Source organism: Ictidomys tridecemlineatus, chromosome 4 (genome assembly GCF_052094955.1).
Source record: "Ictidomys tridecemlineatus isolate mIctTri1 chromosome 4, mIctTri1.hap1, whole genome shotgun sequence".
NCBI lineage: Eukaryota > Metazoa > Chordata > Mammalia > Rodentia > Sciuridae > Ictidomys > Ictidomys tridecemlineatus.
This window is the reverse complement of record NC_135480.1, coordinates 99136211-99161947: the sequence shown is the minus strand read 5'-3', so window position 1 is coordinate 99161947 and position 25737 is coordinate 99136211. Positions and strand designations below refer to the sequence as shown.

The following is a 25737-nucleotide window of genomic DNA, read 5'->3' as shown; positions in this document are numbered from 1 at the left end:
ATTTGATGTTTCCCTCATACATAGACATTGATACTTGCCCTCTGAGAATAGTTAAGTGCCTCCCTTTTCTGTTCACATAGAGCTGTGTCCATATATTATAAAACATTCATTATATATAATAATTGTGGTGTATGTCTATCTCCCTTACTTTACTCCTAGTTCCAGGACCGTAGATAAACTTGTTCATTCACCTTCATATTTCCAGAATTTAACAGTGACTGTTCCATGGAGATGCTCTATACAGTATTTTGTTCTAGTGAGTGCATATTTGGAGCGGCCACGTATACCTGGATATATTCCAAGATAGTTGATTGGCACAAACTATGACTTGGGTCCCTATGGTAAATTTCCCTTCCATGGGAATTGAGGCTGCTCCTTGACCCAGTTTGTGTGTAGTTTTCTGCAACCTACTTCAGTACTTTTCTTCCTTTCAAACTGATATTCAACTCTTGATATTCAAGAGTTTATCGTCAACTCCATGATTCTAGAAGAATAAACCTTTGGGTAAAGTGTTAAATTACTCATTTAGGAATATGGATTTAGCTGCCTTTGAATTTCATAAAGATTCATAGACAGCTTCCCCCAAAGATGAGCTGTTCAGTCTTAATCTAAGAATATGAGAACTATCTACTAGATAAGACTGAGAGTCTATTCAGCCCAATATTCTAATACATTGCTAACTTCTTTAATTCAGTATACTTCTCTATAAAAAGCTGACACGATTCTTTTCATATACCCAAATGCAGCTTACAGATTGTTTTAGTTCACTTTGGCTACCATAACAAAATGTCATACAATAGAAATTTATTCTCCCTAAGTTCTGGAGGCTTTAAGTCTAAGATAAGGTTGCCAGCAAGGTCAGGTTCTGGTGAAGGTTCTCTTCCTGGCTTGCAGAGGGCTGCCTTTTGACTGTACACTCACCTAACCTTTCCTTTCTGAATGTTCATGGAAAGAGAACTCTGATGTCTCTTCCTGTATTTATCAGGGCATTGATATCATCATAAGGGTCTCAATCTCATGACCTCATCTAAATCTAATCACCTAAAGTTCTCACATCTATCATCTCACTGAGGCTAGAGCGTCACCATATAAATTCTGGGGGGACACAAATAATCTATGATATGGATTAAAACACTTTTCTGTTGGTACTTTAAAAATCCATCAGCAGGGCAAATGCTGACTCCAAATACTGTTCTCCTAATAATTTGTCTTTGTTGCTTTTTATACATGGGTATTAAAATAATTGGTATTTTAACAAGCAAGATGTTACTACTTTTTATTATCTCTGATATATTCCCCAAAACATGAATCTCCCTTTATTGCTTACTTTTCATATATGTTTATCCACATTTCTCAACTGTTTTAGTGAAGGCAAACAATATAAGGTCTCTCTCTTTAAAGTTAAAAAAAAAAAAAAGCTGGGCTCTTGGTGCTTTTGGCAATTTTGTTCTAACACAAGTAGCACCCAGATTGTAATTCTGATAAGTATTTCAGTTCTTTCTTGAAAAATTAAATTCACAAAACAATTGATTATCAGTTATAAATGGCAAAAACACCATCTGTTTTTCAAAATTGGTTAAATCCATGCAGCAAGGGGAAAAATAGTTGGAACTTGTAGTTGGCGAGGAGTTCTAGTCCATGGAGCAGAAAATGACGAGCTTTACTATGAGAAAGCCAGAGTAGTCATAACTTGTACTTAGCGGCTGTGGGAATTTGATACGTTCTTCACATGTTCCATATGTTAAATCACTTGGCGACATCGTTGGTGTGAAAGAGCTGGGGGTGGGAGAGGAGCATGGCTAGTGGATAGAGTAGCAACAGCTTAATCCTAAATTCTCACCTCTGATTATTTCTATGGAGATCCCAATGCTAAAGGTGTGCCAGGACTCAGTTTCTGTACCTGGGAAATTGGATGTGTGTGTTCCTTAATCTTATGGCACAGGTGGCGTTTCTGCGGAAATTTCTAAAGCTATTTGCATTCCTCTAGTGAGGTAAGTCATACAGCATTAGCATTTCCTATAGAAATGTCCCATGTTGTTCTTTGCCAACTGGAAATTTGAGTAGGTGTTCACTTGATGTGCCAAGAGAATGAAGAGAGATGAAAACACTCCACATCTTCCAATGTCCCCATACTGTGTTCTGAGTGTGGGAGGAATGGGGCCTGGCTAGATTCTCTTAGAGATTCAGCCTCACGAGGAATGATTTTCCTTAGGAATATATTGCAATTCAAACATTTTAAAAAATGTTTCTGGGTTGCTGGCATATTTTCACCTTATGTTAAAAATGTAACTATCCTTTGCTTATTATTCATACATTGTAATGCGAAATTTATTCATTCATTTAACAGATACTTATTGAGGCCCAGTACAGCATATTGGTTAATTGCACAGGCTCTATCTGCAACTTAGAAACTGTGAGCTCAGGGTTCTTGCTTAATCTTTCTACCATGTTTAAAAAACATAAAATAGGAGATAATAATAGTAGGCACCTTGGAGATTGTTCCAAGGATTAAATGAGATTTTGCATGCAAAATACTAAAAAGAACTCAATAAATACAAGAATAGTAGTAATAATAACAGCAAATATTACTATTACTGTGTTCTAGGCCCTGTGCTAGTGTTCCTGGCACATAAGACCTGATTTTATAGTTTCCACATCACTTTCAGCATATGTATATATGCCCTCAAATTTTTAATTCTGATTTTGACAGGACTCTGCTTTGCATCATTTCTGATCTAGGCGGCTTCATATCCAGAGGTGATAAAGCATAGGTAAGATTGCAATCTGGACACTTGCATTAGGGCATTTGCAGACCTGGTGACCATGTGGTGTTGGTTTCCTGCCTCATGTGCTGCGATTTGCCTGCTGGAACTCTCCCCACTTCTGGAGGACTGCCTGCAGTTCCTGCATCCGGGCCTGTAATTACAGAGCAGAATATCCAGGGCTGGGAAGACAGGGCAGTATCGAAATTAGTTTATGCATAATGGATAATAGGAGGCTGTTTGAAAGTGTAACTCATTTGGTGGGTTGGCAGATCATGACTTCGTTTTTTATATATTTTATTATTTATTTATTCTTTTTTTTTTTTTTTTAGCAAAAGGAGGACAGAGGGCTAGAGAAGTCACTGGGTGCAGCTTTTCTAGACTACAGCGCAGATTTAGCAATTTACATTCAGTAATCTCTTGGTCATTTAGCCACAGATAATTTGTCATGGTTTGTTTTAGCTGTTGTGATATTGATATTTATTATGCAAATTGTATTTCCTACATCTTATTGTTCTGCATTCTATGAATACTTAAATTATTATAAACCTTTACACTTAATATGGCTCGTCCTTCAATTTGATGCTTGAGCAACAGAGGGTCAGAGCGCACACGATCTTCTAGAGGGGAAGAAAATAAGTAATTAAAAAGCAGACAAACAAGAGAGCCGGCTGCTTGGTTGGAAAGAAAACAAAGGTAATTTGAGGGAGGGAGAGTGAGTCCAAAGATGCAAGTCACTTCAGCAGGAGAACCTCTCCCAGAGACCCGGGAAGCTGAAAGCACCTGTTGGTGTCCAGTCGCTTTAGGAAGGTCTGGGGGAGTAAAGGAGGAGGGAGTGGGTTTGAGTCTTGAGGGAGGAAATGGTAGACCCTTCCTTCTCAGCATGCCCCCTATTCCACACCAGCCTTCCCCCTGAAGCCTTGACAGGGTAGAATTTTTGTTGTGAGCGTTTAATCTTAAATATATTTCACATATGCCACAAATATATTAAACACACACATACATATACATATTAAAACCAGGGAGGAGACCCTTAACAAGCTGGGGAGCCTGAGTGTACCCTCCTCGTTGTACCTTTCTCGAGAATATACCGTAAAGACACGGACTCGAAAATCCCAGAACCCGACTCCACGGTTCCAGTCTCTCAACTATCCCCAAGTCCGCCGCTAGGTTGTTGAACAGGCTCTCCCGCTCCGCCGGACGTGCAAAGCACGCATGCACTTCTCCCAGATTGTTTTGTCAATCCGGGGACCTGCATTCTCACTCTCTACTCCCGCACAGCCCGGTTTCCCAAAGATCTATTCCTTCGTGCAAGGTGAGTGACGGAAATTTGCAATGACTGGTTTCCAGGCCAGATGCACACGGAGTACCGGGCAGAGGAACCTCCTAGGGAGGTTCTCCAGTCGACGGTTTGATACGTACAGCGATCGCTGTAAACATTCCTAATAAAGGTGTTCGGGAAGCTAGACCCGCCCCCTGGAGCCTGAACCCCCACACTCCAAGCGCCCTAGAGAACACTTTTTCCTTGATCTGGGGAAAGCGAAGACCGATTTTAACATAAACATATTTGCATACGCCCCTCCCCTTGGCCCCGCCCCTAGGTGGCGCGGGCGCGCCGCCGAACGCCAGCGCCAGGGGGCGGGGTGGGGGAGGGGGCGAGTCCTTCGAGAGCCGGGTTGGGCTCGCGTCGCTGTGATTGGCCTGTTCGGACTCCGCCTTCAGTGCATGTAATTAGCATCTCATTAGTTGTCCGCTCGGGCTCGGGAGGCAGCCACTGCCGCCAGTCTGAGGCAGGTGCCCGACATGGCGAGTGCTGTGCTGCCGAGCGGATCCCAGTGTGCGGCGGCAGCGGCAGTGGCGGCGGCGGCGGCGCCTCCAGGGCTTCGGCTCCGGCTTCTGCTGTTGCTCCTCTCCTCAGCGGCTCTGATCCCCACAGGTAGGTGTTGGTACCGGCCAGTTGGCCCCGAAACCTCCCCAGGCACCCCAGTAGCCGTAGCCATGGAGGGGGGAAACGTTTCCATGACAACCTCCCCCCACTTCCTAAATCCGAAGCGGAGGGAGTGTGGAGAGAAAACTCCACGGCTGAGATGGAAGGGGCTGAGGGAATCGCTGCTCCCCTTCCCTGCCCGGCTGGTTATGAATGAGAGCCCTCAGGGATGGCTGCACCCACACCTTTTCTCCCTGGCTTGGCGCGAGGTGCGGAGTGGAGTGAGACTGGGGGGCCGGGGGCTAGAGAGTATGGGGGAAGGGGAGGGATCGAAGGCACCCCCAAACCTTCCGGACCCTCTTAAACTCGCTGATGTCCCCACAACTTGCAGGTCCTCTGGTCTCCCAGGGCTGCCGGTTTGCCCCCACCTCTCCATTGAGCAACTCCCCCCCCCCCCTGCGCCCGACTTCTCCATCCCCCAAGCCTCCCTATGGCTGACTACCCGCCGCCTCCGGCGTGATTCCTTGCGGGTTCCCAGGACACCTCAGACTTGTCTGTTCTTCTCCGCTCCTCGCGCTCTGCCTCTCTCCGGTCCCCGAACTGCACGTCTCTAGTGTTTCCCTCCGGCCCATCGCAGCCCCTCTGCCCCCTCTGCTAGGCTGCGGGTCTTCTTGGCCCGGATCCAGGCAGGGAAAGTTCCCCCGGCCCGGCCCCATGGTGGGGAGGCGGTCGCTGTCGCCGCCTCTGCGGGAAGGCGCGGGGAGCCCGCATCCCGCCCGCCCCACGGCGTCCTCTGCCACGAGTGGGGACACCGGGTTTCCCGGCAGCTCGTCCTTTCGGCGGCCGGAGGGTGGTGGAGGGCGCGTTCGCGGCCTCTGCGTCCAGGCGGGCTCCCTGTGGGCCTCCGGGCACCCCCCTCGTGGAGACCAGTCTTGGGAATTTGCCCAGGGGCGGCTCTGCATGCCTGGCGCCTTCCCTGAAGACACCGTGCGCTCGGCAGGAGCTCCATGTGTGGCTGCCCGTGTGCCGGGCGCGTTGGCGCGGTCGGGAAAGAAGAGGGCAGTGTTTGCATTTGCTAACAAAAGGGAACCGGAGCTCTTCCCCAGCGGAGAGGCTGGTCGTGCTGCACCCTTGCTTTCCTTCCCGCCGCCTCTTCGCGCTCGGCAGCGGCGCGGCGTCCCCGCGCCCCTGGCCGCCTGCTGTGGGCTCCCTGCGGGCGCCGGGACCGAGTGGCTCCCGGTTACGGGGGGCGGGCGGCGGTGCATGAGGGGATGCAGTATGGCTATGCGCCTGCAAAGCCCCTCCTTGCAGCTCGAGAGCTGCAGGACCCGGAGCAACAAGTGGCGGAGGACGCCGAGAGCTCAACCCCCACCTGCGGAGCCCCTAGCCCGGGCGGGCTCAGCGCCTTTTTGCTTGGGCTGTGCCTTTTGTTTACACGCTAGAGGACACACAGTTATGTAAACACCGCAGGAGACACGCTGTAGGAAATGGGGATATCTGGGGGTACTGGGCTTTGTATTTGGGGGATGGCCGGTTGGTGCTTTCCCCCAAAACAGGCTTACGGAGGATCTCTGCTTGCAGAGTATATCGGGCCATAGGGGTGAGAGTCTGGCAGCGGCTTCATTCCCAGCGTTGGAGGATTTTTTCTTCCCTGCCATCGTCAGTCTTCGGATGTTGTTTATATGTTTTCCTCTGTGAATTCTTAATTTATGAGTTTCAAGATAATTGGGTTCAGCCGATGCCGGGTATGGTTACAACTTCGTTTCAGGTGATGCCACTGACTAGAGGGGTTCAGTAAAATGTTCCTGAAAAAGATCCTCGTGCTGCTGCATTGTAAAAAGCGCCAGTGTCAGTTAAACGTGAGCGTGAGTAAAGGCTCGGTAACTGGCGCATAATAGAGGCAACAATAGACTTGTATTAGCTGCAAAAAAAGGTGGGGGGGAGCGCTGGTCGGGGATATTGCCTGAAAACGGGAGCCATGCAATGCCTCTTGGCAGCAGAACTGGATTAGATTAGGCTTCCCATGTCAAGCCTGCTCATTGAAGGCACCGGGTAGTAACAACAGTACTATATTTGTAACTATCTCGCGGTGAGAAGTTGCCTTCCCGGCGAGGGATATGTGCTGACTTAGAAAGGAGCGGTCTGATACTCAACTGTGCATGTCAAAGCTACATGAAAATTCTGTTGCCAGTTACCATGGAAGCAGCTTCTTGCTCTTGTGTACATCCCTGTTTGTACTCTGTTTATCAGATTGTGTTCAAATTAGAAAGTAATTGGGTTTGATTTGTAGTGAGGGGACTTTCTTTAATTTTTCATGCGTGTTTTTTTTTTTTTTTTTTTGGCTCTAGGTTTGAGAGGGGGATATTGGCCCAACCCTAAATCCCATATTCTGGTGGTAAATTTCAGGTGGACGCCTAGGGGACTTTTCTTCCTCAGATTTGTTAATGTGATCTGAGAAGCTCCTGATTCCCACTCCCAGGATTAAAGAAACCTGTTGGTGCTGTCTTTGAACTTCATTAGGCTTGTTTCATTTACATCCTTGCTAGGAAAGAGAACTCCAGCCATTAAGCACTGAGTCCTGATTCTTTTTCCCCTGTGAGTGAAGCCATCTAACCCTCTAGAGAAAATCTCCCATTCCTCCTGGTGGTGTTTGGATGAAATGGATGTTCATGAAATGCAGCCAGAATGGTATTGCTTAAGCAGTGTTAATTATGCCTGTTACATTAAAGTGCATGCATGATGTTTTGGATCCTGAATGAACCAGTGGTAGATCACCCTCTCTTACCTTTTTTGGGGATTAGAGAAGATGGCTGATGGGTGGGAGATTTGTGGTGGTGACGGGAAGTCAGGGGCTGAGTTTTGCTTGCCGCAGCCTGTTGGGGCTTGCATCCCAGGGACAGGGACTTTGCAAAAGTGCCGGCCTGCTATTGTTGCCTATCCCTGCATCAAACTGAATAGCCGCAGGAGGGACTTGCACTTGCCTGTGATAGCTTTGATAAAATATCCCTCATTAATGCCACTTTATATTTACAGTGTGTCACTGGAGACGCACAAGGCTTCATTTAGTGACTTGTGTGACGAGACAAGCTTGCATTATTTGCCTGGGACATTTTGGAGGAACAAGAGACCCATTGAGCAATCTTTTGAAATGAACAAATACGAAAAAGGGGGGAATAAAAGAGCAGGCAGTTCTCTGGAACAAAGAGCTTTATTCATATGGATGTTGTACATGCTTTATCCAGTTTTCCCCAGTGGCCCTCCTGGTAAAGGGGAGTGGGACAGGGAAGACGCCAATAGGCAGGACACTTTCGCTTCCTCTCTGGCTTCCTGACTTCATATTCTTATTGGAGTTGGTGCCTGACTCATTGCCTGCTTTGCTTTCCACTCCCTCAAAAATTTCAGAAGGTAACCGGTTTCTGGGTTCCGAAGGGAAAATCTTAACACCCCCCCCCCACACACAAAATTTCATCAGACCATAGTGCTAGCTACCTGTTGAGATTGATGATCATTGGAAGATATATTTGGTTGAAGGGAAAGAGCTGTCACTTTTCTATGACATGTGTCAAGAGGTGGTTGGTAGTGAATGTCAGATTGGTAAGATGTCTTGCAATTATAACATTAGCTGTACTATATTTATTTTTGAAGAAATGCTGTAGAAGCTAAAATCCAGAATTTTTATTATCATTAATGATGTTTTGGAGTTTTTGTGACTTTTCCCCACACCTGGTACATTTTAACCTCATATGTAAATGACTTTTTATTATTACTTACCCTACTTTGCTAAATGACTTTTTAGGTTTTGAAAATTGATAATATTACTATGAATATACACGGTCTCATTCTCATTGGGTTTCTGTATGTTACATTTTAACGCCTTATTTTTCATTTAGAATTTACATTTAAAAATTGTGTGTGCGTTTGCTATTAACAGAAGTCCTGTTTTCATTTGGGGGAATTTCTTAAATGAGGCCAAACTAATTGATACTGTGATTTGAATGGAAAGTGTCCAGCATAAGAAAAAATTTGTAAGAAATAAATTCAAAGGATTAAAATGCTGTCTATCTTTCTTGGGAAGAATAATACTGACCATAATGCTGGGCATTTTTAACAGAAAATCCAGCACAGAAAGGAGAAATCACACAGCGACATCTGTTGCAGAATTGAAAATTTGCTGCTTTGAGTTGGAAGCAATTAGTCCTTGTATAAGCACCTAATGGTATCAGTGTATGTGTGTACTGATACAAATATGTATATGCACATACTTATATATGCATATAGACACAATATACAAAAACTCACCCACATACAATATTCCTGTTCACATTAAAAATTATTGAATAGAAAATATAACCTTTTCTATTGCATATGTCCTTTTCAAAAATATTAGAGATTTGTGTAATTCTGGAGTTTTTGAAAGGGAAAGGTATTAGAAATCATCTGTGGTTTCAAAATGAGACAGCCAAAGCCCAGAGAAGTAGGGACCTTGTTCACAGCTGAACTGAAGCTGGGTTAGCTACAGATTCTGGATGGAGACAGATCCCTTGATGTCCAGCCAGTGGACCTTTTGTTAAACCTCCTGGCAGGGATGCCCAGTTAGAAATATGGATCGGAGGAGGATGCTACTTCGGCTAAAAATATTTTGTATTCCAAAGGCAGCAAGATTAATTGCTGTTTTAGGTAATAAACCCATAGATCAGAAGGAATGACCTCTGGGAAGAATGGACCAGATCTTGGTAATGTTGTCTTTGGTGTTGACAAATGATTCTGAAACCTCTGGACTTTATTTGGCAGCCACTACGCAAATGTCGTCCAAAGCACCTTCATAGGGGAGAACACCAGGCTTGTATTGCTATAATAAGTCAGATACGTGAAAAGTAGGATTCACAAGACTCAGATTTCCATTTTTAAGATTTTTGTCTTTTCAAGGATTAATTTTAACAGTAGAACTGGTTCCATATAACTAAGGAAAAAAGGAATTGTTCTTAAGTTTAAGAACAAGAACATAATTTGATTTTCTTAGCAGGGGCTCTTTCTTTGTCATTATCAGAAAAAGAGCTGAAAAAGAATTTTGATAAATCATTGTTTTTGCAAGATGACCTTTTTACATTGGCTATATTTTCTCTTTTTTTCCATTTTATTATGGAAAATTTCAAATATATCCAAAAGTGGAAAGAATGCCATATTTAGTCCTATATGTAAATCACCTGGTGTCAATAGTTATCCCACCCCTGGTCAATCTATCCATTTTGTGCTTCCTCCTTGTCTTCATTATTTCAAATAGACACTGGACATCCTATAATTTCTTCCACAATTACTTCAAGCTGATTCTTTAAGATGCAGCTCCCCCCACCTCATAATCATAGTATCATTATCTGAATATACATATTCTCAACTGGATATACAGAATTTTTGCCCTACCTTTGCTTTTCTGAAAAAGGCAGAATGAAGGGTTGTCACAGTGGGTAACGGCAAAGCAGAAACCAGAGAAACCAGAGCAGGATTACTGCTTGTTGAGAGACCTTTCCTTTGGTTTAGTTTATTTTGAGCGAGGTTGTGTTTGGATCTGATGAGATGAATTTTATTGTTGTATAAACATGGTTGTGTAAATATGCAGTAATTGTAGCTACCCCAACTGTGGCTTGCACCCTTGGTGAGATTGGCCATTTCCAGTTGTTCCCATAATGAGTACCCTCCATCTAAGAACTTATATAGGAAGGCTTATTTTAGTTAGATGGCTGGGAGAAACCCTGTTCATATATTTATCTTCATAGGCCTCCATGGTATAAAAGTCTTTGCATTTTGTGAATACATTGCTTAAAAGAAAAATGTCTTCCCATTTCTAACTGGTTAAGTGCTAATTTCAGCCTATTTTCTGATCAAAAATGGTTTCTTTGGCGTGGGGAACCCTTACAAGAAGCTGTAAGTATTTGGACCATATTTTGGTGGGTTGAGGGTGAGGGGTGATAGGGAAAGAAAAGGTTACTATCTTTACTTCAAAATATTTGCCCCATTGATTTAAAATACAAATTTTAAATTTCAGCTAGAAATGTTGGAATGCATCAGTGTTAATTTTTAAACTTTTTGGTTTTCCAAAATAGATTGGTTCCATTTTCCAAGGTTCGTGAAATGTGAGAGATTTTTTTATTTTTATTTTTTTAAAGAGGCTCTTTCTCAAATGTTTTATTTAATGCAGGCTATAAATCTGAAGCATTTGTTTTTTGGTTTCCAGCCAAACAGGTAATTACACACAAGATGCTTTTGAGGGGGTCTTAGAGGCCCTGACCAGGTGAAAACCCGCCTCCTGAGCTGGCTACTGCACAAGAAATGCACAAAGGAATTCGTACATTCACGGTTTGGGGAGCACTACCAAAATGGAATAAAAAGCCTTTGTTTGGAAACCATCAATGAAGGAAGGAACCCACTGGAATGTTTGTAATTACAAGTGGCACCTCCTTGTTTAGATTTCAGAAGCCACAGTTTCTTTTTCAGAGATTTAAATTGCAGGCTGGAGCCAGCAGCTGCTGTTGTGGTTAATGGGCAGTTTCTCTTTGAAGATCTTCCAGTGCTGGTCCTCAGAAGCTTTGGTGCAGTTGCCCATGATCTAGGGTTAGTAAAAAGGGAGATGGCTGGGCACGGTAGTGCACGCTTATAATCCCAGTGGCTCTGGAGACTGAGCAAAAGGATCACAGGTTCGAGGTCAGCCTCATCAACTTAGTGAGACCCTATCTCAAAATAAAAAATAAAAAGGGCTGGGGATGTGGCTTAGTAGTTAAGCACTCCAAGTTTCAATCCCCAGTATCTTAAAAAAAAAAAAAAAAAGGAAATGTAGGTGTTTATATACATGCATGGCCAAAAATGCTGTGTGGCCCTTAAGGCTGAGAGGAAGCAATCTCTAACAAAACCTGTTTTGACTGACAGGTGTCTTGAGCGAGATGATTATCTAAGAGAAAGGTGGAGCAGGAAAACTTCTTATCCTTTAGTACATGTTTTACTGGAATATAGTTATTTGACCCAACATTTTGGTCTATATATTTCAGAAATGTTAAATAGGCTTGAAATGAAAGTGCTGTGATATATATTTAAATGCTACTCGGTGTTTGAAGTTGATATTCCAGTGACATATGGACTTTTAAAAATGCCTACAATAAGTATCTTCCTCTCAGCTGACTTCCTTGGGAAGGTAGGCTCTAATTCCTCCTCAGCTGCCCAGCACTGGAGGGCAGTGTCAAATTGGAAGTAAGTTATGCCATCTTTGGAGGCGTAGGGGAAAATCTGCCTGAGAACAAAGGGTTCACTAGCTCCATCTCTCCATTGTCTCTACCATATCTTCACTTGGCTGGGATTAACCTGAAAGTTAACATGTCAAAAATGGAATCTTTTATCTTTCTGCCATAGGTATCAGCTTTCCTCAAAGTCTCCATTATTGTGAATGACACCATCATCATCCTAGTTTCCAAGGTCCCTAAATTTGGAGTCTTTTTTTTTTCTCCTCTTTAGCTTTCTCTTTTTTTCTCCACTATATTCTCCGGCATCCTCAGTGCCCTTTATGAACCACGTTTTATGAGCAGAAGCTTCCTAGCTAAATCCCCCACTCCAGCCTTTCACTGCTAGCCAGAAAGAGCTCAGGTCTACCCACAGCAGTTTCTGTTTCTTTTCAGGACAGGATCATAATATTTGCCTTTCAGAAACACAATATAAAATTCTTACTTCTTGCCTCAGCTTCAAAATCTGTACTGTTTTGTCTTTAGGTGGTTCCTTCTTCAGTTGCTCTAGAATTTCCTCTCTAATTGCCCTCATTTCTTATTACTTTTCAGCCCAATCCTGATGGGACTGGAAGACTGATGATTCTCCAGTGAAATTGAGGAAGAAAGTGGTCTACCCATCAGCCTTCAGCTGGTTGCCGTTGCATAAAACTACTGTTTTTATCTTTAACTGTCTGTCTTGGTTTATAGGTGAATGACAGCTGATTCTCTTTGCCTACTTTGAGAATAAATACCTTCCTGTTGCATCTTCCATTTTAACTAACACATACTTAATCTAAAATATACTTCCATGTAGATATTTCTTTTTCTTCTTGACAGGTACATACATGAGTGTATTTCTTTATGCTGAGTCAAAACGTGTCAAAATAATGACCATGTTTTTAATGGAAATTTTAAATTTCAGAATGTTGAAAATGTATAGGAGCTATTTGGTAGAACCTATTTGAATGTGGGGATTTATTACAGCCTGAAAATGGTATAATTGACTTAACAAATTACAAGCTGGAAAAGGAAGATTTTCAGACAAAAAGGGAAGTTGTTCAGACATAGGAAGACTTTTTAAGGGTTAAAGTCAAAGTCACAGGACCTCATATGGAGCTGCTGACTTGACATGAGATTAGCCCCTCTGCAAATGACCCAGGAGATGCCACCTAAAGTGGTGTATTGATGCGTATGTCTGGGATGTTGTAGGTACAGAGAAAACCTACCTGGAGAAATGGCAGGTCTTTATTAGCTAGTGTTTGGTTTTGGGATCAGTATTGCCTAACTAAACAGTCACGCCAACATTGGGGCATGTCTATGAATTTGGTTGTATTTTGGTAGATAATAGAGAGTGACTTATCATTGACCTAAGAAACAAAAAAATGAGATGAAGCTGAGTGTGGTGGCACCTGCCTGTCATCCCAGCTATTCACGAGCCTGCTGTAAGAGGATCATGAATTTGAGGCCAGCCTCAGCAGCTTAGTGAGACCCTCTGTCAAGATAATATAATGTGGGCTGGGGATGTAGCTCTCACCTAGCATGTGCAAAGCCTGAACCTAATACCAAAAATGAAAAAAAAAAAATAAAAAGGAAACAAAAAGATGGAATCTTCTTCTTTCAGTCTGACTGCTAAACTTGTTATTTTAAGGATCGTTTCAAAGGTTTTATTTGGTGTTACTATCTGCCATAATTCTTCCTTTCTTCATTGTCTGGAGTCCTTCCTCTTCAGAGTTCAGTTCTTGCTAGTAGAATAAGATTATACAGCATGATAGTACAATGATATAAGAATGTTATGGTTTTAGAGTATTTGGGGACGGTTTTGGGAGTAGGTTCTATGTCCAAATGTGGTTATGTATTTGGCTTTTTACTGAATTAAATACACCTCTGATTAACCAAGCCACCCAGACTTCACAAGTCATCAGCTTGCTTCTCTCTTTGGAATAAAAGGAACATTGCCTCATTTCTCTTGCAGAAGCCGTTATTTAAACAATGGAAACTTCAAAGATAGGGAGAAAAAAAAAAACAAGTTAATTTAGTACTAAATTACTGCTCAAATGGTTTTATCTCTTAAAAGGTTCAAGTAGAGATTAGCTTAAATGACACTGAATTTCACTTTTCCTTGTGCCTGTCTTCTGAGCACATGTCCTTGTGAAAAGGCCTCTGTCCTTTTTCTTTAGTTTTGTTAGTAATCGTGGGAATGTTAGTTGCTGTTTCATTTCCCTTTCCTAAAGCAAATCTCTCCATCACTAAGCCAGGTTGGCAAGTGGAATACTGTTTATACAGAGTAGTAAAGCATATGCTTTACTTAAGAATTAAGAAGAGCAAAAACAACCTACCTACGTATGGACCAGAAAAATAAAATCATACATACCTAAGTAGGAAGCATTATCTATCACTTATGTTAAAACAGTCACTGCCTAGTGGTGGTGGGGTTATGTCTCTACATAATCACATTTATAAATCCCTCACATGTTAGAGAATATGAAGAAATACTATATTGAAAGGATTAATTTAGGATGTACTCAATCGGCTCTAAGGTGAAATGGAAGAATAAAGTGGCAGAGATCCCGCTGGAGTTGAATATTTTTGAAAGTGAGTGGAATAATCTAGTGACCTTGGAAAAATGTACAGAGATTATAAATCTACCTGTTGGGTCTTTTTTTTTTTTTTAACACAGAGGACTTTATTATTCTACTCAGATTTTTCTAGCTTGTTATCATATTTAATAAAGAAATGGTATTTCTATAGTTAATCCATACACATTTGGTAGAAAAATGAGTGCTTAAAATGATTTTTAAATTTTGTATCTCCTTTTATAGTAGGCTCTGTGTTAGGTACATCTTTGTCTTCTAGAAGGTTTTTTTTTTTTAACTTTTATTTTAAAAAATTTCTAAATCATAGGAGAGTTGAAAGAAGAGCACGACAGTGAATATTTACTTACCTTTACCTTACCTAGATTAATCAACTGTTGACATTTTGCCCATTTGCTAAATAATATATACACACAAGCTTAAATATTTTCCCCCCTCTGACTGAAGGGAAAAGTAGCAATAAAATATTATATAATTCTTTTACTCAAATCTCGAGTTCATACTGATGCCTTCAGTTCCAGTCCAGCATCCCAGGTGCTTGCTTCTCTCTATCTCCTGTTCCTTATTTGTATCTCTATCTCCCTTGGTGAAAACGCTGGTTCTCAGCCACATGTATAGTTAATATAAAATAGGTTTGGAATTATTCCACCAAGATGCCTGAAGACAAAAAACATGCCATGTTAGGCTTAGATTTTTTCCATCTTTTTTGTTTTAAAATAGATCCTATTAAAGGTAGATAGTATTGTGTGTGTGTAAAACCAGTTAAATATACGGTTAGCATATATTCAATTTTATGTTGTTTTATATTGCAGATTTATTTTGAACACAGAAATCATGAGCATGGCTCAGAAATGCCCTATACTTTCTGCTCCATTCCTGCCAACCTTCCTATTGTAATAATTTCATTCTTATTAATTTTTTTGGTATATCTAATTCATTTTTCCTATTAAAACATAATGGACAGTGTTCAATTTTTTGTACTTTTAAACAAAACAGTGTTAACATATGCCTATATCCTCTCTTCATATTTGAAAAATACCATATTTTTAAAAAAATTTTTTTTTAGTTGTAGATGGACACACTATCTTTATTTATTTTTATGTCGTGCTGAGGATCGAACCCAGTACATCACATGTGTAAGGCAAGTGCTCTACCACTGAGCTATAGCCCCAGCTCCGAATGCTGTTTTTGTATACATTGACAATTTTCCCACTGTCATTTCATTTTATTTAGAAGCCAATTTTTTTCTGCTATCTCTGTTCATTTATTTTTTTCTTCTAAGGCAATAGTTTTATTTGGGTGGTGGAAATCTAATGAATCGGTATTTTTTTTCCTTTTAATTCACAGTTACTTTTAAGAAAGTAAGGACTCTTACTTTCAGTATTAGTATAATGTGTCTCTGATGTTTAATAACCAGCCTTACCGTGCTTTTGATCACTCATCTTTTACCCTTCTCTCCATCCATTAAATTGGGAAAACAAAACCCTTTTGTTTGTTTCTTTTTTTTTTGTTTTGCATTAGACATTTACTCTAAAGTGCATAGCCAGGGTACCTTTTGCATATAAACCTTGGACCATGTTCTAAAACTGCCTATTGGACATGTCAGTCGGGGTGTTCCATAGTTATCTCAAATAAATACAGATGACAAAACAGCAAATATAATTTATTTGCTATTTTCTTTCGTCATCTCATTACTTACCGTGTAAGTAGCTACCAGTGTTGATTCATTTTATAGGTGAAAAAATCAAGAGGATGATGAGCTTCTTGTCCAAGGGACCCAAATAGTTAATTGTCAGAACCAGGATTGGAAATCAGATCTATCTTCAAAACCCGTAGTTTTAAACACTTTAACTGTATTTTCTGAAAATCAGGATGTCTAAAACTGAATTTAACATCTGTTCTCTTTTTCTTCTTCTCTCCTGCATTTCCTTTCCTAGTGAAGGGTACCACTATCCACCCATGAGTTAAATAAGTCTGGGGGTCATTTTAGAACCCTCCCTTCTTCATTGTCTTTTCCCCCTCTAATAGCTACTGAGTCCTGCCCATCTTCATTTTTCTGATGAGGAAAGTAGGTTTAAGCTGGCATAACAGCCCCTTAACTGATCTGTTTACCTGTACCCTCATCCCTTGTAATGCGTCATGCTGTTTCTACACAGAGCTTTTTAAACACACACTAGATTGTCACTTTCTAGCATAAAGATTCTTGAATTTGTGTTCTTAGCACCTGAAAGATGAAGTTTATTCTCTTTCAGGGTAGCCTACACCACCTAGCTTGTTTTCCCCTTCAGCACATCTCTTGCCTGCCCTCCACACTTAGGACTACCAAAGTAAACGAGTTCCAGATACACCAACCTCTTTTGTGCCTCCCCATTTGAAGCACCCTTATCTCTGGATGATTCCTGTGTCTCTTTTGAGAACCCAGCTCAAGCACTGATTCTTCAGGGAAACTTCCACGACCACTCAAGCTGGTTAAGTTGCATTTTGTTGTGTCCTTCTTGTACACTTTCCTAAGGACTTTTCCTGACTTCTCTTCTTCCTTCCTGTCAAACATCCTTCTCTGAATCGCCCAGGCTCCTCTACATACCTGCTATACATTTTGTATTTGTCCAGCTTGTTTCTAACAACAGAAATATCCTATCCTTCTACCTTCCAAATCAGCATGTTTAAATCCTCTGTATATATAAAGACCCACCAGTGATTGTTCTCCAAGACCTATATAATTTCCTAATCTCAATATAATGTTTTCTTTTTAACTCCCATTGGTTTCTCTGACCATTCCATGGCATTTAACATTTTACTCTAGTGTATGTTAACATGTGTCCACTGATGGACATAAATCGTATTCAAGTATCTTGTATAGAAGGGATGATTTTGTGTTGGTTTTTGTAAACTTAACAGTACAAAGCCCAAGGCCCTATACATAGTACATGCTTAATAAGCATTTGTTGAACCAGTGACTCAGTTGAACATTAGTTTGTCCATTGTCCATTAAAATAATTTCTGTCAGCATATATGTGAACAGGGAACAAGATGGTGCTATTCAGACTTGAAGATCAGTTTAAAAATGAATCACTCAAAATGATATTTGTTCAGTCACCATTTTCCTGTTACAGAATTTGATTTCCCATATGTATATATCCTATGCTTTTCACTTGTGAATAATGGTAGTTGGGATACATAATTTACAGTAGGGCTTACTGTTTATGAATTTAAATTGGTAGTTGTCCTGTTATCAGCTCTATCAGTTGTTTTAGGATTAAAATTCTTTGTAGAAGTTATTTCCTCATAATGGATGAAGAGCTGTCAGTGTGTCTGACTCTTTCGTGGCTTGAAGGACTGACTTCTAGTGTTTGTTCATACTTGGTTCTTGGGCAATCACTGGAGAGATTTAAACTCCCAGTCCAGATAAGAGAATCTCTTTCCATTTATTTAATCACTTCACAGTCTTGGGATAGCTGGACTTTGAGTCATTGCTGAGGCCATATCAGCACTTTAGAGTTGAAGCAGCAAACCAAGAAACTTATCTCTGAGGCCATCTGCTCCTCTTCACCTTAGCTTTCATGACAGCCTTGTCTTAAAACTGAGATATATTCTCAGAAGAGGTGGTGAACATAGGAAAATTTAAACCTCAGGGTAACAGTTTTCCTTGTACAGTAATAAAGATATATGTGGAGTCACTGACTACAGAATCAAAAAATAGATCACAGTAATCGGATCAAACATGAGAAATGGCTTGTTGCTGTATTTAAAAAGATGATGTGGGCAGTCTGTTCTGTTGAAATGCTTCCTCTTTTTATGTGACTGTAGTTGGTATAAGGTTAACACTGGCAAAATGAAGCTTATAGAGTTAATTGCCTAAAACTGATCTAGTTTTGAGCAGAAAGATTTCTTTTTGACCTTATGTGGAAGATGGGAGAGATTTTGTGCAAGCAGAGAGGAGAATGTGTTTGTTCACACTACCTTTTAATTTAGGGTAAGTTTGAAGTTTGTTCTTCCTGTGAATATAGAGGTGGAACCACTCTAACCAGAGTTTATTGCTGTAATATTTTTTAAATGCATTTGTAACACTGATATATCTGTGACCTTGTGAAGGCGTTTTTGAGAGGAGGGGGTGGTCAGCCCTTTTTCTCTCTGTCATAAGTGATGCCTACTCAATAACTCTAACTTCCTGACAGTGCCGGGAGGGGGAGGAGTGCTTATCGTAACTAGTTTTTTATGGCTTATTTCTAACGCATTCTTCTCATAGTCACATCCATCCATTTAGACTTCTCTTCTCCCTGCCTAAGGCATGCATCCAGCCTAGGCTGAGTTTGGTGCTTTAAATGCTTTGAATTATGGAGAATCGTAGTATTTTATCGATGCTTCCCTTGTAGCTGTATAGTTCTATATTGTCTTGGGTAACAAAGCTTGCATTTCTTGGGCATTGTAAGTGGATTATTGTAATTAATTGAGATTTTGAAAGTGAGAGATCTTATTTTTATCATGTGCCATATTCCCTTTCTTGGTTGACATGTTTTCAGGGATTGCCTTTTTATGAAATCCTTTACATTGAAGGCATTATACCCTTTCTCTGCACCCTAAATATTGGCAGACATTTCCTTATTATCGTGACCTAATGTCAAGTAAATAATGATACGATGGCAATATTCAAGAAAAATTGTAACTCTGAAATATAAATTTTGTCAGTGTGGTAATGTATAGTATATGATTGGTTTTATCCAAGAAGGAGAAAAGATGAGTTAATCAATTTCATCTAGAATTAGGTGGCTAATGCTTCAAGTGTCCTATTTAAAAACAATTACATCTAGATCCTGTCTGCAGGATTGCTTATTTCATTATTCTGGTCATTTGCATGAAAACAAGTTGATGATTCTTTAAATAACCTGTCTGTTCAGTTATCTTTTCATCCTGAATTGTTATTCCTCAAGCATTATATTCCATTCATGCAGTAGCATGAATCAGGTCTAGAAAGAAAGATTTCAGCTAAGGTAGTAGCAGAATTTTCCTTCACCTATTTTAACCAAAAATGATTTTCTGTTTTCATATTAATTTACCTACAATTATATCTCTTTATCCTTGTTTCATAAGGTAAGTGCATGCAGAGTTATATTTTAATAGAATATTTTTCAAGGTTTTAGGATTTTTAAAAATGGGGTCATCACCTTCAAGATTTTGACCTGAACTTTTCATGAACTAAAGGAGCAAGAAAAGGAAAGATTGGGGGTGGGGGGAGGGAATGAATATATAATGTACTTATAATGGAATAACTGATCAAAGTTAAATTCATTTTATAACATTTATCTTGTGCTAAAGCACTCTACCATTTCAACAAGAGAAGCTCCACATTTACATATTGGATTTCCCCATAAGATTCTCTTTGAAAAAAGTGTCTTGTTTTGTTTGTTTTTTCAAAGGTTTGAACCAGTGGCTTAAACTGAATGATTCCTCCAAGTTCAAAACAGCAAGGCTAGAGAGAATGAAGCTCAGTTTCCTGAGAGATCACGTTAGGGCTGAGGCTGCAGCCATAGGCAGTGACAAAGAATGATCATTTGCCTGACCTTTCATCTCTTCATATTCCCTTTGGGGTCCTGGAAGATGTGGTTGTGGTCACAGCAGAGACCTGGAGAAGAAGCTTGGATTTCAGATCTTTGGCATCTGTCTTCAAGTTAGAAGTTCATAAAGGGGGAATCTAGCTTGGAGTTGGTGTCTGAAAGGCTTTCCTTTTTAAATGAAGTCTTGAAAACATGGGGAAGGTCAGGCTTGGTGGCACATACTGTAATCCTAGCAACTCTGGAGGCTGAGGCAGGAGGAGAGGAAGTTCAGCCATCGTCAGCAACTTAGCAAGACCCTGTCTCAAAATAAAAATAAAAAAGGACTGAGGATGTAGCTTAGTGCTATAGCACCCCTATGTTTGATCCCCAGCAACACACAAACAAGCATGAGGGAGATTTCCACCAAGAAAGAGGTGAGAAGGAAGGACAGTGCAAGTTGAGGAGAATGATATGGATAACGTTTACCATGGAAAAACTAAAGTGGTCAATGAGAGATGGAATTAGCAAAAGATAGCTTGAGGCCAGATGGTGGAAAAACTTGGAATGCCAGGTTTAAATTAAATTCAGGAAGTCACTGGGAACTATTAAAGGTTTTTTGAACAGTGAAGTAAGTTCAGTTTTATGCTTCAGGAATGGGAATCTGGCAATGATTAGAAATTTAGAGATTATATCAGAAATGGAGAGAGATGTTAGGAGTATAATAATAGTTCAAATAATACTTTCTGAAAACTTGAACTATGACAGTGAAAGAAGAATAGAAGTGTAATTGACTGGATTGAGTGGGCTGATGGAAGATTGGGAGTGGTAAATATAGAATAGAAATGGATGTGTTCTTTGGTTTTTAAACTTGAGTGACTAGAAGACTAGTTCTTCTTTTCTTTGGCAGCGTTAGGGATTGAAGCTAGGGGACCTCTACCACTGAGTTACATTCCTAGCCCCCATCCCTTTTTAATATTTTTTTAAATTTTGAGACAAAGGCTGACCTTGAACTTGGGATTCTCCTGCCTCAGTCTCTTGAGTTAGCTGGGTTTATAGGTGTGTGCCACTGTGCCCAGCCAAGAAAGGCTGTTCTAATTAACATAAATAAAAATGTTATATGGTGAGTTTATTAAAAGTAGACAATGAGCTTGGTTTGGGATATATTATACTGAAGTTACATCATTGGAACACACAGGTGAAAAATGTTTAAAAAAGTTTGAAATGTACTAGAGTTTAGAGAGAATTTGAGAGTAGAGATAGAAATGCAGATTTGAAAGTCATCAGCAAAGAAATGAGAGCTAAAATTTTACTTTTATGCTATTATTCAGCTACTTATTTGACAGTCACTTGTTGAATTTCCCAATATATGTCAAAGATTGTGTTAGGATTATATGATGATCCTGAATGGTTGGTGCATAGAGGTAGAACCTTAAGGCAGGTGTGTTGGGGAAAGGATGAAGAACCCCGGTGAACACTAGGAAGGACTCTTTGGAGGACTAGGTGATCCATGTTGAGAAAGGAGGGAGATGGGCAGTGTTGATGTGGGATGGAAGTTTCAAACTATGGTGCTGAAAGGTCATTGAAGGAAGAATATTGTTTTGGAAGTGAATGAACTATGGGGAGAAGGTGATGTAAGCAAATGAAATTAGACTGGAGGGATTTAGCCAGTCACAGCTAGGAGATAGCAGTGCCAGAACCAGATTTTAGGTTTTTTTGGATTCAAGTTCATTTCTTACTAAAGTATAGTATACCAAATTGTGTCTTAGTCAGGTATAAGAACTATGGAGAGCCTCAGCCTGTCTGTATCACTTAAAATGTTTTAAAATTAAGCTTCTTGAGGTTGTGGTGTTGAGTAAAGAGTAAATTAGTGATCCTCACAACTGTCCTTGTATTTCATTTGATGAATGACAGCTTTGGCAGGTTAAACATGGAGGGAACATAGATGGAAGCTGCTACCTTTTTTTTTTTTTTTTTTTTAAAGTGTGCTGCTGTAACAACCACCACCAAAGAACAAAAACAAATCCTAGTGTAGCACAGGGAGCACTTTCAAGGATGGCAGGAAGAATCTAGGTCAGCTTAACAGCAATTCCTATTCTTTAGGTAGATTAATGTCTGCCACCCTGGTTTTCAACATGCTGTGCAAAGTCCGGAAAGACAGTGTGTGGTTCCTATTTTAGTCTGTTGGCTGTTGCTATAACAGAATACCTGAGACTGGGTAATTTATGAATCAGAGACATTTACTTTGACTCTTGATGTGTGTGTGTGTGTGTGTGTGTGTGTGTGTGTGTGTGTGTGTGTGTGGTGCTGGGGATCAATCCTAAGACCTTTTGCATGCCTGGCAAACACTTGCTTTACCACTGAGCCACATCCCCATCCCTAGCACCTGACTCATGATTCTTCGGAACCAGGAGCATGGTGTCAACATTTGCTCAGCTTCCGGTGAAGACCTCAGAGCAAGTAAGCGAATGATGTCAAGACAAAACTTGTGGGCTAACCTTTTAAGCTCACTCTCTTGAGAATTAATCCATTCTTGGAAGAACTAATCCAGTCAGGTGAAAAAGACTAATGTCCCTTAAAGGCCCTGTTTTCTAGCACCATTACATTGGCAACCTAATTTCAACCTAAGTTTTGGCCAGGACAACCACATTTAAACTATAGCAGTTCCTTAGCACATATTAGTCACTAGGGGGTCACAAATTAAATTTATATGTGGGAGTATTTTGATCTACAATTGAATAGAGAGGGCATAGCAGTACACTGAGTTGTAGTTGGCACCTTCTCAATACTTCCATGTAGAAGATACAACTTTATGGACATTTCATCTATTACCTTTAGGAAATGATTAGTCTTCTTCTATAGGTCAGAAAGTTGCTTAATTTAGAAGTAGAGCTCTGGAACCTGGGTGGGATAATAATGATGGAAATATTCCATATCTGTTCTGTACGAGTTAATAACCACTAGTGACATTTGACCACTGAGCCCTTGAAATGTGTGCCTAGTATGGCTGAAGTGCTGAATTTTCAATTTCAATTTAGATTTAAATAGCCACATCTATGGCTGTTGGCTACCATATTGGATGAACTATCCAATAAAAAAATTAAGTCAAATTTTCATGCTCATTTTAATAGCATGAACTGGTGAAAAGAGGTTGGAATAAGGGTTGAGTTGTATAAATATTCACTCCAAATTCAGTAGGTTTATAATACATATTGAACTCCGCTCTTAGGGGCATCTGAATTTTTTTCTGTGCTTTTTTTTTTTTTGCTTTGGTACGTCTAAAAGCATCTAGAATATCTTAATTGTCCTTTTTTCATTTGAAAAACTATTCCTCTTGGCTTTAGGAGGGATATAGCTTGTCTAGTGCATAGATTAATAGCTCCAGTTTTGTCCTTAGGAAGCTAAATCTTGAAGGTTACTATTACATGACTATATTGTCGTATGCCAATTCACGTGGTATTTTTTTTTCTTGGTGATGCTGAAAGTGAGTGAAATGTGAAAAAAACATTATTCATTTTAAATAGTTTTGACTGCCAGGTTAATGCGACTCTTAAGCGGAGCTTCATGAGGTCTGGCCATAGTAACTGCTTTTAACTTGATTTAAAGTTCTTAAACATTCTGAATTGCCTCGCCTAATCTTTTTATACTGAACGTACAATTTTCAGGCTCTTTTTTATTTTCAAATCCATAACTGACAGCTGCTCAACACCTCATTCAAATAGTTTTAAGAGTTTTAGAGAAAAGTTGGGACAGACTGGATTTACTGACATCAGTTGGATTGAGATATTATGGATTTAAAGATGATAGAGAAGGGTAGAGAAAAATATAAAATAATTATTGCATGTTCACTGCTTGCACAAAGACAGGGATTTGAAACCTAATAACTAAGAAAACTGAGATATAGAAGAAGGACATTTGAGTTAACTTTTAAATCTTAAGAAATGAAAACTTCAATTGAAAACAAAATTTTCCTATAGTCTCATTTGTTTTATTACATAAAAAATTAATGTACAGAAGTGAGTATGTACCAAAACCTCCAAACAACTTTTTTTTTTTTTAAACATATATCTTACAAATTCTGTGAACTAACTCTTCAGGGGATCCCATGGTGTCTAGTTCACAAATGAAATTAACTGTTTTATAAGAAAAAAAATAACTGCATAAGGTCTTTCACGTTCACGCCCAGTGATACATGAAATTATCCTAGGACTCAACTAAGAAGGCTCTGGGCTCCAGGGAAAATAGAGAAATTTCAGAGTATACTGTTTATCCAAGAATTGAAACAAATATGACTATAAATTTTGCCTTTTGCCTTTAATGCCTTTTGAGTAAATGGTGTGTGTGTGTGTGTGTGTGTGTCCTACTATGTGTTGTACACTGTGGTAAGTATAGTTTTACAAACACTAATTATATAGAATCTTTTTCTTCAAGAGATTTTTATTTTAGACTCTTTGGCAGGAGACAGTAAAGATAATAACATTTTGTGCCAAGAACCAGGAGAGACAGTTTCAGAGCTTGTGGAAACATGGAAGAGGAGTGTCTAACACAGGATAGAGATTTAGAATCTGGAAAGATTTTCAGGAGGCCCTGGGAAGGTCTTGAAAGATAGGTAGGAGAGATCCAGAGAGGTGGTGTGACTAGAGTTTTCCAGCTAGAGAGAGAATATGTGGAATACATGGAAACATAAAAAGCATGGGGGATTCTGAGAACTACCAATAGGATTTGAGACCAAAGGTAGAATAGTTAGGGAGCTGTGGAAGATTAGTTGAGATTATGGGGGCCTTAACCAAGGTACTTGCAATGCAGTTTAGGAGAAATTAGTTTCAGGAGATAGAATTTCATTACTGCTGGAGGAAGGGAGAAGAGAAAGAAGAGCCTCATTGTGACTTGGCCACCTAGGTGGGTGATGGGTCCACAAATGAAGGTAGGGAGTTTGGAAATTGGACAGAGTTGGAAGTTCAGGATGACTAGAGCTGCTACATTGGACGCACATTCAGGAACAGACCCAGCAGCACCCCTTTGGAACCATAGTCATGAATAAGGTTTCCTCAGAAGAATGTACACTGGGTGAAAGAGGAAGAGGTGCTAAGGACAGAACCCCTGGGAGTAGTAACAATCAAAGGTAGGCAGAAGATGATGAATTAGTAGAAGGAATGAAGAAGGAAAAGCAGGAAAGTTTTCTTTATTTTGGTTCCAAGAAGGGGAGTGAGGAACAGTGTCAGATGCTACAGGCAGGTCAGGTAGGGAAAGGCTGTAGCACTTTAGCATTTCTAGGGAAGCTCTGCTGAGCAACTGTGGTGCAGGAGGGAGTGTGGAAACCAGATGGCAGGGCACGGGCAAAAGGAAGTGCAGAATAGGTGGTGAGAGTCGTGAACAAGTGCTTTAAAAGGCTTTGCTGATGAAGGTAAGGTGAGAGAGTGGCAATATGGAGATGTAGGATTAAGGGACATTTCAGTTATATTTTAAATTAGGGAAACGAGAAGGTTGTATATGTCATGAAGTAAGAGGGACATGGAAAATAAAGAAATGAGTATGTCACTGACTCATAAAGTCCACAAAGAGGCCCAGGAGGAGGTATTTGCTTGAGGAGGGAGACCATTTCTTTCTTTTGACGTGCAGGTCATGGAAAAACCTTCAGAAGTGGGGTGATTTAGTAAGATTGTGCCCTGCCGGGCTGAGACTTGG

The 25737-nt window shown here is 40.3% G+C and overlaps 1 protein-coding gene across 8 annotated transcripts in view; it reads left to right on the top strand.

The window, feature by feature from the left end:
- The first annotated feature begins 4524 nt into the window (after positions 1-4524).
- Cadm1 (cell adhesion molecule 1) overlaps positions 4525-25737 on the top strand; it is a 321456-nt gene continuing 300243 nt past the window's right edge. For 6 of the 8 annotated variants that reach the window (XM_005328284.3, XM_021728448.3, XM_021728447.3 and 3 more), the window contains exon 1: positions 4526-4698. In XM_005328284.3, the coding sequence (XP_005328341.2) occupies positions 4566-4698 (133 nt within the window). In that variant the 5' untranslated portion in view covers positions 4526-4565. Of the gene's footprint in view, positions 4699-4903; positions 4959-25737 lie in introns of those variants that run through there. The other 2 variants (XM_040285249.2, XM_040285251.2) reach the window with 2 other exon arrangements.